Source organism: Brassica napus, chromosome A6 (genome assembly GCF_020379485.1).
Source record: "Brassica napus cultivar Da-Ae chromosome A6, Da-Ae, whole genome shotgun sequence".
NCBI lineage: Eukaryota > Viridiplantae > Streptophyta > Magnoliopsida > Brassicales > Brassicaceae > Brassica > Brassica napus.
The window spans coordinates 2787141-2805380 of record NC_063439.1 but is presented as its reverse complement, the minus strand read 5'-3'; the positions used below and the strand labels follow the sequence as shown (position 1 = coordinate 2805380).

Sequence of the window (18240 nt, the reverse complement as noted above, 5' to 3'; positions counted from 1 at the left end):
TTTTTTTATAAAACTAAAAATATATTTGTGAAAATGAACATTGGAGAAATATTAACATCTGGTTGTTTAGATGATAATATTATATAAATTTATTATTTTTAATTATGGTAAATACAAAGTTGTATATAAGATAGTACTTATTTAAAATTTTAACTCATTATATTTTTTTGAGGTGAATGTTAGTTTTGGTTTAATATTAGATTATACTTACAAAATATATGCCTAATAAAAATATATTTTGTTTTTCGTTTAAAATGATATAATCTAATTTATATTTATATTGTAGTTTTCTATGAATTACTTTTAATATTTAGAAGAACATAGAGTATTAATAGTTAGTTAAATGTTAATTAATTAATTAAAAACGATTTTATAATATTAAATTTAATAAATATCAATAAAATTAAAATTTTCAATAGCATAAACTATAAATAACACGGCACACAAATTTTAATTCCTTATAATTTTTATGAGTTAATAAAATAGATACGATCATAATCATATAATAGATATTTGTGAAGGTTATGAACACTCCTTTTGGACAACAAAATATAAAATTGAGAACAACCAAGATCTTATTGGCGACTTGATCATTATGTGAGAAAAACAATGAGTCCATCAAGAACTACATGACAATAATTTTTGATATGCTTAGTAAGCTCATGGAACACATGACTAATAGGCAATGTGTATAAGCAGCTTTGCTATCACAAAAAAAAAAAATTAGTGTAAAATTGTTTGACGCAATACCTATGCCTTTTCATGATGCATATGTTTGTATCACAAATGGCAGTGTAAAATCAGGTAGTGGTAGTAAGAGCTTGTTTACTCTTGAAAACGCCTCCTCTCCTTCCTCATTCTATGAACATCAACATCTTCATTGTAGATCAATTAATGGCCAATCAAACCATAATCCAGTGACTTTAGGTCTAGTCAGTAATCAAACATCGGATGCAATCTATTACTTGTTAATGAACAGATTCGGGCCGGGACAATGTAATGTTTACAAAAGAATATATTTTATGGCTTTGGCTAATGTACCAATTTTATACAAGATAACATATAATTTATATACATAAATCCTCTAACAATCCGGATCCAAATTTGGAATAGTTTCACATTTGTTTCCTGCTCCTGGCTACCTTTTAAAGCTTTTGAACATGAGATGATATGCTTAGTTCGTTTGATAATCTGTCGCACAACTGCACCAACACAAAAACAATATGATGTGTTATGTCAAGACTAAAGAAAAGATATAGAGATGTAAAATTTATTTGCTACAAGAATATTTACCTGTTTATATAATAATGAATCACCATGTGTCTTTCTTAGTTCGACCACATTAAGCAAAGGGACTATCCCGAAAACTTCCGCCGTTAATGATAACCCGCTTTGCCCTTTTCCGTTACTCTCTTGTTGGATTGCTTTTAACTGAAGCACGATCAGTTCTCAACTTTAGAAACCACTTAAACTGCTTGCAACAACTCAAGTAGTAGTAGACAACAGAAAAAAAAGAGATTCTCACCATTGTGTGTTTCCTCTGTACGTAGAAACCCATCTCCATAAGGGTTGTTTTGATTTTCTCCAGCACATCTATGGCTAACCTATTTGATGTGAATCTTATCTGCCTGTCTGATACTTTCTGAAACAGTGCACAAAAAAAAAACTTTATCATGAGCCAAAAAAAACATCTTGAAACAAAGTACATGAGGACAAGATTGAACTGTTACCTCTGTCTCAAACAAACCGGAGAGGTCGAGAAATGATGACATTCCGATCAACTCAAAGGCGTTGATGACGGTTGGAAAATCAGGGCTCTTCTCTTCTTCAGATACCTTCACCATCAGAACCAAAACCACAAGACTCATGAAAAAGGCAATTCACTAAAAGAACATTCAAAAGAACCAATGCAACATTTTCTTACATCTTCTTGGAATGAACATGCATCATTTTCATCGTCGCTACTGGAAGGAGTGTAGTCATGATTGAACCAATCATTGGCCTTAATACCTGCGATTGTTATCCTCGTAATTGGATTTGGATCAAGCATTCTCTTGATCATGGTTTTAGCACCCGGTGATAGCCATCTAGGTATTGGAGGGTCCCCTTTGAATATCTGAAATGGCAACAGCTTTGAGTATATATGTTTCTTCAAACATCTATTGATAAAACACACTTTAACTCAGATAAAAGACTTACAAATTAAAAGTTGGTAAAAAAAACATTTATATTTAGCAACAAAAAAAACTATTGAAAACGGAGGGAAGAAATAAAAGAAGTACATTACGGAAAAGAACCGCGAGGTTTGCATCATCAAAAGGGAGACATCCCGTAAGGATAACATACAAGATGACTCCACAGGACCATATATCTGATGCTGCACCATCATAGCCCTTGTTGGCTAGGACCTCAGGTGCGACATAGTTTGGACTTCCACAGGTTGTATGTAGCAACCCATCTTCCTAACATGTCAAAGCCCCCAAAAAATGTTGGACATGTAGATTCATATAATGCTGACGTAAATAGGTTAAGGATATTTGGCAAATTAATACCCTAAAATGCTGAGGTAGAGCACAAATGCCAAAATCGGTGATCTTAATGTGCCCTTTTGCATCAAGAAGAACATTCTCTAGCTGCAGCAAGTGACATTAGATATCAGAACATGTGACCAATAATATTGTGAAAAGTTTAAAACCTTCATGGGTCAAGAAAACTTGTAAACCACCGACCTTGAGATCTCTGTGGAAAACTCCCTTGTTATGACAATAACTGACTCCATCAATCAACTGCTGAAACAGTGTTCGTCCTTCTGTTTCGGAAAGCTTCCCTTTGGAGACCTGAGAATGACCATAGCATAGTTTTGGAAACCAGTCTTGGATTAACTAACAAAACCGTTACGGTAGCAATACGTGAGTCTTACAATTCTGTCAAATAAGTCTCCACCAGTGACACATTCAAGGACCATGTAGATCTTGGTTTTGCTTGCCAGGACCTGCAGGTCGACAATAAGGACTTGGCATATCAATGACATTAAAATATGTTTAGGTATTAAATTAAGAAAAAAACATTGGAAACCATAAATTATCAGGAAATTTTGCATCATCAAGCAAAAATTAGACCAAGTCTATATTGATTCAACGTCCAGAACCAATTATTTAGGTTGCTTGCAAGAAAAGTAATCGTTACTCTCGAAGAATCCACTTTGTTTCTTATTAAAAAAATCGAAGTCAACAAGAACATAATCCATGCAGATACCCATAAGCATTGGAAATATCAAAATGGGTTTCACGAATTTAAATTGTGAAAACGAGTTTTACTGGATTTATTAATTTTTTTATGACATTCCGAAATATGAGGCGGTTCTGAAGATTGTCAATATCATCAATCAAAATGAAATGGTCAATTTTTAGGACCTACCTTATAATACGTCATTAAATATATCGTCACACAATTAATGACCAAAACTCAAGCGGAAAAGCTATTTCATAAACATAAAATTAATTAATTAATTAATGATACCTTAAGCGTGGCTATTTAGCAACGTGAATGAATAAAGACATTCAGGAGAGAAATTAATAAATAGGAGTACAATCTTTCTGACCACATAGATTACCAAAAAGAAGTTCTGACCATACACACACACAAAAAAAAACTTCTTCACAAGTAAACAAACAAGTTTTAATATTTTCGTCAAAATTTGCTTATTAATAAGAAAACTAATGGAGGCTCGGTTTCGGTACAGCTATTTATTATAAAACTATACACAATTGGATACCCAGTTTTTTTTTTTTTTAAACGGCTTTCGTATTAATTTTTTTTTTTAAAACATACATGCAGCTGGAAGTTAAAATTAAGAAACTAAAAAAAAAAAAAAAAACAGAACCAAACCAATTGCATAACCGGGTTACTAAACCGGGAGGAACCTAGAAACCCTAAAGGCCGTGCAAGGCAAAAGTAGTGACAGCCGCCGCCGAATGAAACCCGCCGGAACCTTCCTCCGAAGAGGTGCCACGTCGACTGTGGTTTATCGCCTAAGCCGGAGCACCAAGGTAGAAACACGCCGGAAAATGGAGCAACTGCCGACGGAAAGGAAACCGGAGAAGCAAGGAAGAGATGAAACTCCACCAGACGCAACAGAGGGACACCATCTGGAAAGAAAGCCTGAAAAGAAATAGAAAAGCGCATAAGGGATGAAAAGACCACCAGATCCGGTCGGATTCGCCGGTACGGAGAAAGCGCTTGAAGAGATCTAGACCTCCCCCCGCAACCCACTCGCCTCCACCGCCTCCAACAGCCCACTGTCTCGAGATCAGTCCGCCGTCCTCAAAACGAACATACAAGCCAATAAAGCAAGCCACCGGAGGTCCAAATCTGAAGAAACCCACCACCTCTACGTCAAGCCACCGCCCAAACAGAACCCGAACCACCACGCCTCTTCGCCGGAAAACTCTTCACCGCCGTGGATCTGAGAAAGAGAACCGAGGAGAGCTTGGGGTCCACGCGCCAGATCCGACCCCTCAGATCTGGTTCATGAAACTAGAGCCCCGACCAAAACCTCAGACCACCGCGAAACCACCACCGCCGTGAACACCCCACCTTACTAACAACCGCTCGAGTATACTAAGTCCAAATGAAGACCAGCGAAAGGAGGAGAGGATGAGACGCAGAAAGGGGGCCCTCTCACAGTGAAGACGGTCGAAACCGACCACCGGAGAGGCTACACAAGTTCGCCGGAAATCGCTTTGAAGTTAGAGAGAGAGAAATTTTTAATTTAATAATAATAATAAATAAGTTGCTAATTTTCCAATCGCTTTTATCAATTGGATACCCAGTAATATACACTTCTGGTCGAATTTAGATTTCCTTATGCCATACAGAATTTCAACCATAAAAAAGCATGTTTATCGACAAAAAAAAAACAATTACCTCATGTTATACTACAGTATTTGTTTGGACAGCCATTTTTGTTTTATTAAAGACTGCTATTTAAAATAGAGCCAATTGTGAATATGATTGCCATGTCACTATTCAAATCATCAATATTTTGGGGCCGACCTCATAATTGAATTGGTCAGGTGGTCATCAAATCCATCGTCAAGCCAATTAATCAGCGGAACTCAGGCTTGGAAGGAAATGGATTATACGTTAAGTGTGGCTATTTAGCAACGTGAAAAGAGAGATTACGTGTTTATGAACTGAACTAATAATATATTAGAAAATAGTTATAATTAAAAATCAGATAATCAAAATGACTTTTCAAGAAAGTTACACTTCCACGCAAGCAAACAAAAAAGATTCACAGGTTTCACGTTAAATCATCGTCAAAAGAATTTTAACTATCGTTTTGATAACTGAGAATGTTATTGAATCATTTCGACCATAACTAAGGAATTCAAACACAACTAACCATAACATTATTAATTACCTCATGTAATCTGACGATGTTTGGGTGCTTTAACACTTTCAGTGTACGGATCTCTCTCTTTATCTGACAAAGCAGTGAATGGATTAAAGATTTGAAATCGACCATTAAAACATATTCTACCTCTCGAAAAAACAAGAAACAAAAGGGAACCTGAAAAGAGACGTTAAGTCGTTTGATACTAGACTTGTCGATGATTTTGACGGCGAAGGATTGGCCTGAAACAGTATCTGTAGCGAGTTTAACTTTTGCAGAGTTGCCTTCCCCAAGAGTCCTCCCAAGCTCGTATTTCCCGACACGCATTCCCTTCGTCACCATTCAAAGTCTCTGATCCTATTAGGTCGTGGGATTGAGCAATGGAGGCTGAGATTGAGCTATGAACCTATGTATGTGGCTCTGTGTATGTATAAATAGAAGAGTGAGATTGAGGAAAAGAAGAAGAAATGGCGGTAGAATATTGGAGAGAAGAACACGCCACTTTTCTTTTGCTTCCTCTTTCTCCCTTCTTCTCTGGCAATTATTATATTGGTTTATATTCTCTATTTTTTTCGTGGAAAACGCGAAATATCCGTGATTAACAAAAATGGAAACTTCTATGATGATTTTTTTGTAAATAGAATAAACTATCTACGATGTTGTTTTTTATCTACTCCATGACTATTTCATTTCTAGAAAACATGATTAAAAACATTTTCTAGTTTTTCATGATTGGTTTTATTTTATAGAAATTAAATGGATTTTTAGAATTTTGGTGGGAATTTAGGATTTTGAAGATTTTGGTGGAGATTATGAAATATTTGAGATTTTTTTAAGAAATTTTAAAGATTATTTAAAATGATATATAATATTTTTTGGAGATTAATCCATTTAACCCAGATGTGTTCCCAACAGCGTCTCTATACACCTATATGTACTAACACCAATATGAATTATCTGTTTTGAAAATTGCCCAATATACAAAAAAAAAAAAAAAAAATCAATGTTTTCAAGATTTCAAGAATCCTCCGGAAGACAGACACAGTAGCAGAGAAGCTCGGAAGAAGTGCAAGAGTCCAACCTACATATGTTATCCACATAGCTATAGAGTTTCCATTTTGAGTCACATCCTAAGTTCGATTTTCATTTTGTTTCAAAAGTAAAAATAATATATATACTTGTTATTATTTTCATATTTTGTTTGGCACTGAAATGGGAAAATGATATTGAAAAAGTTTCAGTTTCTTTTTTTTGTTAAGAATTTTGATTCTAAATTTTTGTTTTCATTTCAAATTTTGGTTAAGATACTAAAAAGAATAAAAAGTTATCTTTTAAAACTAACATTTAATTATAAATGATCTCTTAAATCTTTCCAAAACCTATCTAATAGATATTACTGATGAAATCTATAATTTTCAGTAAGCTGAAATTTTAAGGGATGTGGGATGTATACAAATATTTTATCCAATTTGAGGAATTATTACAAATAATTAATCTAATAAACTAAGATTTGAAATAATTTGTACAAATATTAAATTAGTAAAGTGATTTGAAAAGAGTCACTCCATTTAAAAATATGTATATTTTAAGGTATAACTAGTAACTATAAAATGGAATTAGTGAAACAAAAAATGAAATAAAAGGAATTGAGTAAGGAGAAAAATGGAATACATTTCATTCCATTTATTCATAATCAATATTATAATGAAATTATTATTTTTTGAACATTCTTTATTTTTGGGGAATTAATGGAATGATCATTCTATTTTTTGTTATCAAATTAATGAGCATTCTATTTTATTCATTCCAAATGGTATTAAAATTATTGAATGAAAGGAATATAGCATTCGACATTATTACATTCTAAAAATTGATAATCCCGTTATAGTCTTAGAATTTTCGCACATATTAAAAAAATATTAAATTTTGATTACCGATAGGTTTTTATTTGTAATCAACTATTCTCTACAATTTTTAACCAATAAAATTTCAATAAATACAATTATTTTTTCTTAAGTTTACAATTTACTGTCAAAAATGTATTTTGTTGAAACAACTATTTTTTACTAAATATGAATCTTTTTCAAATGTAAAGAGTATAAAATCTTGTCGGACACCTAATTCAATAAACTCTCTTAGTTAATCACAATTGGTTTACAGTGCAATGTGTGATAAGGTTTTGCTTAAACATTTTTTAATAAATAGTGTTACTATATACTATCATTATCATATAATGGATAGTTGTGAAGGTCATGAACACTCATTTTGGACAAAAAAATACAAAATTGAGAACAACCAAGAGCTTGTTGGCGACTTGATCATTTTGTGAGAAGAACAATTGAGTCCATCAAAAACTACATGACGATAATTTTTGATATGCTTAGTAAGTTCATGAAACACATGACTAGTAGGCAATGTGTATAGCAGCTTTGCTATCACAAAAAAAAAAAAACTAAGTGTAAAATTGTTTGATACGCAACACTTATGTCTTCTCATGATGCATATGTTTGTATCAAAAATGGCAGTGTAGAATAAGGTAGTGGTAGTAAGATCTTGTTTTAGTCTTCAAAACGCCTCCTCTCCTTCCTCATTCTATGAACATCAACATCTTCATTGTAGATCAATTAATGGCCAATTAATCAAACCATAATCCAGTGAGTTTTAGGCCTAATCAGTAATCAAGCATCGGATGCAATCTATTACTTGCTAATGAACAGATTCGGGGACAATGTAATGTTTACAAAAGAATATACTTTACGGCTTTGGCTAATGTACCAATTTTATACAAGATAATATATAATTTATATACATTTTTAAAATAGTTTATATACATAAATCCTCTATCATTCCGGATGCAAATTTGGAATAGTTTCACATTTGTTTCCTGCTCCTGGCTACCTTTTAAAGCTTTTGAACATGAGATGATGTGCTTAATTCGTTTGATAATCTGTCGCACAACTGCACCAACACAAAAACAAATATGATGTTTTATGTCAAGACTAAAGAAAAGATATAGAGATGTAAAATTTATTTTCTACAAGAATATATACCTGTTTATATAATAATGAATCACCATGTGTCTTTCTTAGTTCGACCACATTAAGCAACGGGATGATCTCGAAAACCTCTGCCGTTAATGACAACCCGCTTTGCCCTTTTCGACTACTCTCTTGTTGGATTGCTTTTAACTGAAGCAAGATCAGTTCTCAACTTTAGAAACCACTTAAACTGCTTCCAACAACTCAAGTAGTAGTAGAAAAGAGCAAAAGAGATTCTCACCATTGTGTGTTTCTTCTGCACGGAGAAACCCATCTCCATAAGGGTTGTTTTGATCTTCTCCAACACATCTATGGCTAACCTATTTGATGTGAATCTTATCTGCCTGTCTAATACTTTCTGAACCAGTGCATACAAAAAAAACACTTTATCATGAGCAAAAAAAAACATCTTGAAACAAAGTACATGAGGACAATAATGTACCATTTACCTCTGTCTCAAACAAACCGGAGAGGTCGAGAAATGATGACATTCCGATCAACTCAAAGGCGTTGATGACGGTTGGAGAATCAGGGCTCTTCTCTTCTTCAGATACCTTCACCATCAGAACCAAAACCACAAGACTCATGAAAAAGGCAATTCACTAAAACATTCAAAAGAACCAATGCAACATTTTCTTACATCTTCTTGGAATGAACATGCATCATTTTCATCGTCGCTACTGGAAGGAGTGTAGTCATGATTGAACCAATCATTGGCCTTAATACCTGCGATTGTTATCCTCGTAATTGGATTTGGATCAAGCATTCTCTTAATCATGGTTTTAGCACCCGGTGATAGCCATCTAGGTATTGGAGGGTCCCCTTTGAATATCTGAAATGGTAACAGCTTTGAGTATGTTTCTTCAAACATATACTATTTGATAAAACACACACTTTGACTCGATATAAGATTTTAAAATTTTAAAACTGGTAAAAAACATCATTTATAATTAGCAAAAAAAAAAAAACTATTGAAAACGGAGGGAAGAAATAAAAGAAGTACATTACGGCAAAGAACAGCCAGGTTTGCATCATCAAAAGGGAGACATCCCGTAAGGATAACATACAAGATGACTCCACATGACCATATATCTGATGCTGCACCATCATAGCCCTTGTTGGCTAGGACCTCGGGTGCGACATAGTTTGGACTTCCACAGGTTGTATGTAGCAACCCATCTTCCTAACATGTCAAAGCCCAAAAACAAATGTTGGACACATAGTTTCCTTTTCTGCTAATGTATATAGGTGTAAGATATTTGGCAAATACCCTAAAATGCTGAGGTAGAGCACTAAGGCCAAAATCAGTGATCTTAATGTCTCCCTTTGCATCAAGAAGAACATTCTCTAGCTGCAGCCAGTGACATTCAATATCGGATCATGTGACCAATAATACTGGCAAAGTTTAAAGCTTTCATGGGTCAAGAAAACTTGTAAACACAGACCTTGAGATCTCTGTGGAAAACTCCCTTGTTATGACAATAGCTGACTCCATCAATCAACTGCTGAAACAATGTTCGTCCTTCTGTTTCCGAAAGCTTTCCTCTGGAGACCTGAGAATGATCAGAGCATATTTTTGGAAACCAACCTTTTTGTTAACTAACAACACTGTAAGCGTAGCAATGTACATGAATCTTACAACTCTGTCAAATAAGTCTCCTCCAGTGACACATTCAAGGACCATGTAAATCTTGGTTTTGCTAGCCAAAACCTGCAAGTCGATTATCAACGACATTAAAATCTGTTTAGGGATTTAATAAACCCTAAATTATCAGGAAATTTCCCATCTTCAAGCGAAAATGTAGACCAATTCAATGTTGATTCAACGTCAAAACCAAACTATTCGAAGTGCATATCTGGGTTGCTTGCAATAAAAGTATTGGATATACTTGCTTATTTAAAAAATGAAGTCAATAAGAATAATCCATGCGAATACCCATAAGTATTGGATAAATCAAAGTGGGTTTCATGTAATTAAAATGTGAAAATGAGTTTTACTGGATTTACTAAATTCATAGTATTTAAAATGCAAAATATTAGGCAGTTGTCATAATTGTCAATATCACTAATCAAAATTCAAAACCAAATGGTCAAATTTTTGGACCCACCTTATAATACGTCATTAAATTATGTGGTCACACAACTAATGACCAAAACTCACGAGTAAGAGCTATTTCATAAACACAAAATTAATTAATTAATGATACCTTAGGCGTGGCTATTTAGCAACGTGAATGAGTGAAGACATTCATGAAAGAAATTAATTAAAAACAGTCTATATTCAACTAATCAAAACGACTTTTGTGATACTTCTTCACAAGTTCTGACCACACAAAATACGTAAAAAAAGTTCTGACCACACACAAAAAAAAAGAAAATACGAAAAAAAGTAAGCAAAATTAGCTCATTAATAACAAAAATAATTAATGTAGGGTCGGTTTCGGTACAGCCATACATTATACTCTCTCTGTTTTTAATTGTAGGTAGTTCTAGCAAAAAAAGTTTGTTTCATAATATAAGTAGTTTACATATTTCAATGTACTTTTTCATTTATTGGATAATGTGTGACCAATGAAATAAAGTTAAATATTTTCTAATTGGTTGAATTAATTGATTAAATGATTTGTTTAAAAAAATAACAACTTTCTAAATATGTGTGCTTTTAAGCAAAACTACTTACAATAATAAACAGAGGGAGTAGTATGGTTTAAATTATACACAAAATTTGATACCCAGTTAATATACACTTCTGATCGAATTTAGATTTCCTTGAGCATATTGTATAAAATAATATATTCCATGATACAGATTACAACCACAAGATATGATCCTTATCCATACAATTACCTCATGTAATCCTACTACAGTATTTGAATCTTTTTTGACAAGCATTTTTGGTTTTATTAAGACTGCTATTTAGAATAGAGACAACTGTGAGTATGATTGCCATGTCATTATTCAAATCATCACTATATTGGGACCGACCTCATAATTAAACTGGTCAGGTGGTCATCAAATCCATCGTCAACCAATTAATGATCGGGAGTAGATTATACGTAAGTGTGGCTATTTAGCAACGTGAAAGGAGAGATTACGTGTTTATGAACTAATACATTAGAAAAGTAGCTATAATTAAATAAAAAATAAAAATGACTTTATAAGAAAGTTACACTTCCACGCAAGCAAACAAGAACAAAAAAATGTTTCACAGGTTTCATGTTAAATCGTCATCAAAAGAATTCTAACGATCTTTTTGATAATTGGGAGATCGTTACTGAAATCATCTCTACCATAACAATTAGATAACCGTAACATTATTGCAACGATTAGTTAATTTAATTACCTCATGTAATCTGACAATATTTGGATGCTTTAACACTTTCAGTGTCCGGATCTCTCTCTTAATCTGACAAAGTCGAGAGATGATAAAGACTTGTAACTTGTAAGATACCATTAAACCAGTTCTCGCAAAGTGAAGAAAAAGACAAAAAGCGAACCTGAAAAGAGACGTTAAGGCGTTTGATACTAGATTTGTCGATGATTTTGACGGCGAATGATTGGCCTGAAACCGTATCTGTAGCGAGTTTGACTTTGGCAGAGTTGCCTTCTCCAAGAGTCCTCCCAAGCTCGTATTTCCCGACACGCATTCCCTTCGTCACCATCCAAGAATCTATGATTAGGTCGTTGGATTGAGCCAAAGGAGGCTGAGATTTAGCTATGAATCTATGGCTATGGCTCTATGTTTATATAGAAGACTGAGATTTGAGGAGGAGAACAAGAAGTGGCGGCAGAGTATTGGAGAGATGAACACGCCACTTCCCTTTTGCTTCCTCCTTCTCCCTTCTTCTCTGGCAATTATTCTATTGGTTTATATTCTCTCTCTTTTTTTCTTGTAAACCCCGGGATATCCGTGATTAACAAAGATGGAAACTTCTATGATGATTTTTTTTTTAAACAAATAAACTATATATGCTGTTTGCCTATTTTATTTTGTTTTATTATTCATGTGTTGTGTTATCTTCACGTTTCCCTACAAGTGCTCCTCTTACCTGTTTGGGGAGTTACTTGATACGTGTTTGCAATTGGAATAAAAAGTCCAACGTTAAAAAAAAAAAACTATATATGCTGTTTTTTTTATCTTTATATTATCTGCTCCATAACTATTTCATTTCTAGAAACACATGACTAGTAAAAACATTTTTGTTTTATCCAATGATTGACTTTTAGATTTTCAGATTAATTTGTTTCCATCAATGCAATGTGTAATAATGTTTTTGTGGTAACATATTTATTGGATTATAAACCTGTTTACTAGACATTACTATAAATAGCTCTCAAATGTAAATGATGTTTGTTATGATGAGATCAATAAAATCTGTAACAAACTTTGTCTTCAACCTCTGAGCTCAAGCTCGGTTTCTCTAATTCTAATATGGTATAAGAGTTTTTGCTCGTATCTTCAGCTTTCTTCTGTTTAATCAGAGTGCAGATTTAAGCTCATTGTCATCAATATTTATCGTTTCAAGCTTTCGATCTCCCAAATTCGGTTCGAATCGCGGTTTTTCGATTGCATCTTCTTCTCGTCTTCAATATGCCGATCTCGTATGCGAATGCAGTTACGCCGACTCCATCGTCAGCATCGACACCTATTCTGCAAGGAAGATCCGATGCGACGGCCTTTCTTCAAGATCCGAACCCAAGTCCCTTATACGTTCACAGTACCAGATCACGCTGGTATTGCTCTTGCCTCTGGAAAAACTTACTAGCTTAGGGAACTTCAATACTCGGCGTAGATCTATGATGATGACGTTAGGAGCTCGGAACAAAGTAGTTTCCATTGATGGAACCTTTCCTGTGCTAGAGAAATCTCATCTTGATTATGCATTTTGGTTTTTTTTTTTCCCAATATCTTAGTATCTACTTGGATTGTCAATGATGTTGACAAATCTATTGCGAAGAGCATCATGTATCTTGGTACAGCAAGACAAATGTGGTTAGACATTCATGATCAATTCAATTCAAGCAGAGTAATGGACCGAGGACTGCATACTTCAAACAACAAAGATTTGCGGGGACTCAAGGTTCACAAAATGTTAATGAGTATTACACTAAGCTCAAGCAACTTTGGGAAGAGCTTAAGAATCATGAAACTCCTTATACATGTTGTTGTGGTCGTGAGAATTGTGAGAGTTAAAAAAGATTGATGGAAGGTGATGAACAATATCGAGTGTTAAAGTTCTTAATGAGGCTTAGTGATACTTATACAACAACTCGAGGTCAAATCTTAATGATGGAGCCGCAACCTTCTGTCACCAAGGTTTTCAATTTGGTTTCTCAGGAAAAGAGACAATGGTCTATGAAGCATGATCAGGCTACGAGTGCTGTTGCATTTCAAGCATCACAAGTTAATCAACAATCTGACTCGGTTATTGCAGCAGATTATGGTGTTTATAATAAGCAGAAGAATCGTCCTATCTACTCTCACTGCGGCATTGCTTGTCACACTGACAACAGATGCTACAAACTACATGGATATCCAACCTCATGGTAATGGTTATAAGCCGCAATACCAGTCAGCCAACAATTCCAACTCTGCTAACAAGAATGATTCTTAAAATTCGAAGAAAGAGAATGTTGCTTCTATGGTTATTACTGAACCTCAGAGTAATCCCACAAACAATCAACAGAATGTGAGTGTGGACAGTCTCACATCATATCAAATCCATCAGATTCTTGGTGGTCTGAACATCAACTCCAACGTTCAGAAAAACAAAATCGGACCAACGCTGAAAATATATAAAATAATCCACTTCAAAAGACTAGAGTTACATAACATAAATCAGTATACATATTTTAAAAATAAGAAGAACGCATAATAAATTGTGGAGTTAGATTTATGACGACATATTATTTCATAAATTCAAATTTTAAGATGGAGATATTTAGGAAAAACACTGTTATATTTAGTACTAAAAAATATTGATGGAAAATGTCAATTTATATTTGAAAATATAAAATAGTGTTGGTTCGTGAGTATAAGTCATAATTTTCAATAAATTATATTTTTTAATAAAAAAGACACATATTTTGACTTTAAATTCTTTTAAAATATAATAAATAGAAATATATAACCACATGACAAAAGTAACATCATTAAAAATTATGCAGTTTATAAAAAAAACACACACTTGGACATTTTAAGTAAATTATTAGTATTACCTATTATTAATAGAAATAATAAAAATGAGAAAATTAAAAAAAATACAGAGAACTAAAATTTAATATAGAAGAAACATTATTTTAAATTTTTATGTTTTATTTCTTTAGTTAAAAAATGTTTTTTAATAATAAAAGCATTTGTTAATACATTTGATATATTCAACTACCATGTGAATACAATAAATAGAAATTTATTTATTTTTATAAAATTATGTAAAATAAATATTAAATGTGTTTGTAACGATTCAAAAATAAATTTTAAATTGATTTTTATTTTTTAATCTAATACACAAATTACAAAGAATTTGCTAACTTTTCGGTTATTCTGATTGTTGTATTTGACATGGTATACTTATTCAGCCTTATTTAAAGTAAATATTTACAATTGAATGACTTTGAAATATTTATTACTATTTGTTGACTTACAGTTCCAAACTTTTTACTTGAATTGTGGAAAACATTTACTAAAATATTGCACATAATATCTTCTGGTAGTTCTATAAGCAGGTAATTGCACATATTTTTTCATCATTTTAATAAATTTGTGAAATATTTACAGCGAAAAACTTATGGACATGGACTATTTATATATTTTAAAAGATTTATACAAAAAGTCACGAATTTTGGATTTGAGATATTTATTTTAAGTTAGTATCTATACAATATATTTTGAATAGAAATATCATGGAAAATATACTCTATTGAATAATAAAAAGAAATATAATTATAGAAAAACACTTATTGAGATATTTTAACAATTAAAAATTATCTTTTATGATGAGAAGACACAACTCTTAAAACTAACAATTGTGGAAAGAAAATTATTGAGATATTTTAACTACTTTTTAAAACTATTTTATTTTTATAATAAAAAGACATAACTCTTTCAGTTTTTGAGAAAAGACACAAAATATTAAAAATTAATACATTTCAATTTTTTTAATGAAATCACAACTTTTAAACATTAGTTGAGATTCCTATTATTAATAATATTAATTGTTACATATTATATATATTAGATTAATTGTCTGCAAAGTAATTTTAAATTTATTAAATTTATATATTTAAACATGTTTGAGTTTTTACAATTTTAAACTATTAATATATGTTAAACTATATTTTTAAACATAAAATTATATTTGAAGTATATTTATGTTCTTTTAAAAAAAATTAGTAAATATTAGTGTATACTTATATTTCATGTAAAATCATATATCCGTCTAGCTCTGTTAGGCGTCCGCATATATGGTTAGTCGCTAAATATTTATCTACGGCCAAACGAACATCTAGCACATTTTAGAATACTGATTGAAAATAAGTCCCGCGTGTACCCACCTAGTAAAAGTTAAAAATATAGGGAGAATTTGCTGAATATTCATAAGAGGCAAAAGAATGAAGAATATAGCCATTATACAGTAACTCAAGATGGATGAGACAATTTGCGTAAAACATGACTAAAGTCTCCCTCCAGGCGCGTGCACTTGATGTTGAAATACAAAAAATAAAATTATCATACTGTACTACACACTATTTAGTATAGTCACACGAATAATTTCACTCTAACTATAATATATTTCATTTAGAATAGCATGGCAATTGATGTTAGTTAACATAATGAAACACAACCAAATAAACCCTAAACCTGCTATCTAAACCATAACTCTAAACACTAAACCCAAACTCTAAACTCTAAACCCAAACGGTAGACTCTTAAACCCAAACCGTATACCCTAAACCTAAACTCTAAATCCAAAATCTTAACCCAAACCGTAAACCATAGCAGAGCTACCGAAACCAAAACTCTAAACCATAAACCCAAACCCTAAACACAAATTCTTAACCCAAACCATAGACCCAAATGGAGCTACCTAAACCCTAACCCCCCCTAAACCCTAAACCCGAACCGTAAACCCTTAACCCTTAACCCAAACCTTAAACCCAAATTGTAAAACCAAACCATCGCCCATAACGGAGCTACCTAAACCCTAACCTTGAAGGTCTAAACCCTAAACCCTAAACTCCCCTAAACCCAAACTCTAAACCCTAAACCCAAACCGTAAACCCTTAACCCAAACCCTTAACCCAAATTGTAAAACCAAACCATCGCCCATAACGGAGCTACCTAAACCCTAACCTTGAAGGTCTAAAATATACTATATTTTATTTAGAATAGTATGACAATTGATGATAGTTACTATATTGATGAATGGGAAAAGGAGAAAGGAGGAAAGATAGAAGTATGGAAGAAAGGAAAGAGGAATGGAGAGAGAGACCGGGGAAGGGAGGGGAGCAGAGAAAGAGTAGGAGGAAGTGTAAGAGTGAAAGCGACATCGGAGGAAACTATACTATTTTGATGAATAGATTAATATACTATAATGTAATTTTAATTCAAATATTGCATGAAAGCAATATAAACTGTCAATACAAACATGTATGTGAATCTCCATTAACTTAGAACATTCATTCAACACTAATGAAGGAGAGGAGAAGAAGGAGAAAATACTAAGAAATCATTTTTATTCTATGTTTTTCAAATAGAATAGTACAACACAGTGTGTACTGTTTATCTTCTCCAGTAACTTAGAGTATTCATTCAACACAATAGCAAAATAAGAGGCGAAGGAGATACAATTTGTCAAAGAGAAAGAGGAGAATTGTAACATACTATACTGCGATTATAAAATAGAATAAAATATATTACACAAAATTATTCTTCATCTTCCCTAGTTCAATCCATCATCTGATTCTTGATTTTCTTAAACCCATTAAAACTGGATCAAGCAAAAAAAAAAATAAACGGTGGTTCCAATGTAAGTGGAGCATACTATACTGTACTTGAAAATTAGTATGGAATACATGACATAAGATACTGTTCTTCTTCTCCAATTCAATCCATCGCATTGTTTTTCATATTCATAAAGATATTGATTCACATATTTATCTCACGGTAACCGAAATTGTAGCTTGACCCCCTGATTCTATTCAATCATACCAAATTTACCGAGATTCAGCTGGTTCCTCGGTAGTCGTGCCGTCAAGAACTTTTGATCTCTATTGCAATCTTGAAAGTGATTCTCCTATGTCTACGAACACTTTGTAATTGTCGTTCTCTGATGTTCTTCTTTTCTGTTCTCCAGCTACTGCTCAAAATCTTTTTTTCTATTAGTTTCATGAAGCAAAACACAAATATACATTTTTTCTTTTCACGCGTAGTTAAGACCATTTTTGTCCAATTTCACAATAATATGTATTATATCGTAGCCTAAACGTTGTTATGTGTATATTCTTAATTTTTGATATGTTATGGACATGACCCCTAATTTCCCAAAAATATATGCTCATTTGCATGGAACACTTGCTTCACATGTGTTTAAAAATAAAAATTGACGTTTTTTTTACTACAGTTATAATCAATTTGAGCATACGAATCTTACAAGGTGCAGGTACATATCTAAGATATGAGAATCAAATTTACAAAAGCCTCGAAAGTGGGTAATCTTTAAGTAGTTTCCTTTATGACAAAGTGTCCTTCTCATTCTGCAGGGTCCACAGCACTTCTTCCAACATTTGTTTTTTACACCATTC

The 18240-nt window shown here is 32.8% G+C and overlaps 2 protein-coding genes across 3 annotated transcripts; both read right to left on the bottom strand.

The window, feature by feature from the left end:
• Nucleotides 1–937: 937 nt before the first annotated feature.
• LOC106346412 (CBL-interacting serine/threonine-protein kinase 17) lies at nucleotides 938–6105 on the bottom strand. Its single transcript, XM_013785734.3, has 11 exons — nucleotides 5576–6105; nucleotides 5426–5488; nucleotides 2921–2992; nucleotides 2730–2837; nucleotides 2553–2633; nucleotides 2283–2462; nucleotides 1925–2116; nucleotides 1731–1835; nucleotides 1526–1642; nucleotides 1294–1431; nucleotides 938–1202 (listed from the first exon to the last, which is right to left on the bottom strand). The coding sequence occupies exons 1-11, from the start codon at nucleotides 5738–5740 to the stop codon at nucleotides 1146–1148; spliced, it is 1278 nt and encodes a 425-aa protein (XP_013641188.2). The 5' UTR covers nucleotides 5741–6105; the 3' UTR covers nucleotides 938–1145.
• LOC106346413 (CBL-interacting serine/threonine-protein kinase 17-like) lies at nucleotides 938–12452 on the bottom strand. Of its 2 annotated transcripts, none has more exons than XM_048781192.1 (11): nucleotides 11934–12452; nucleotides 11780–11842; nucleotides 2921–2992; nucleotides 2730–2837; nucleotides 2553–2633; nucleotides 2283–2462; nucleotides 1925–2116; nucleotides 1731–1835; nucleotides 1526–1642; nucleotides 1294–1431; nucleotides 938–1202 (listed from the first exon to the last, which is right to left on the bottom strand). In XM_048781192.1, the coding sequence occupies exons 1-11, from the start codon at nucleotides 12096–12098 to the stop codon at nucleotides 1146–1148; spliced, it is 1278 nt and encodes a 425-aa protein (XP_048637149.1). In that variant the 5' UTR covers nucleotides 12099–12452; the 3' UTR covers nucleotides 938–1145. The 2 variants fall into 2 exon arrangements, with proteins under 2 accessions (XP_048637149.1, NP_001303028.1); NM_001316099.1 differs by lacking the exons at nucleotides 938–1202; nucleotides 1294–1431; nucleotides 1526–1642; ... (4 more) ...; nucleotides 2730–2837; nucleotides 2921–2992 and adding exons at nucleotides 8293–8356; nucleotides 8449–8586; nucleotides 8678–8794; ... (4 more) ...; nucleotides 9882–9989; nucleotides 10076–10147 and having other exon boundaries at nucleotides 11934–12098.
• Between the last annotated feature and the right edge of the window lie 5788 nt (nucleotides 12453–18240).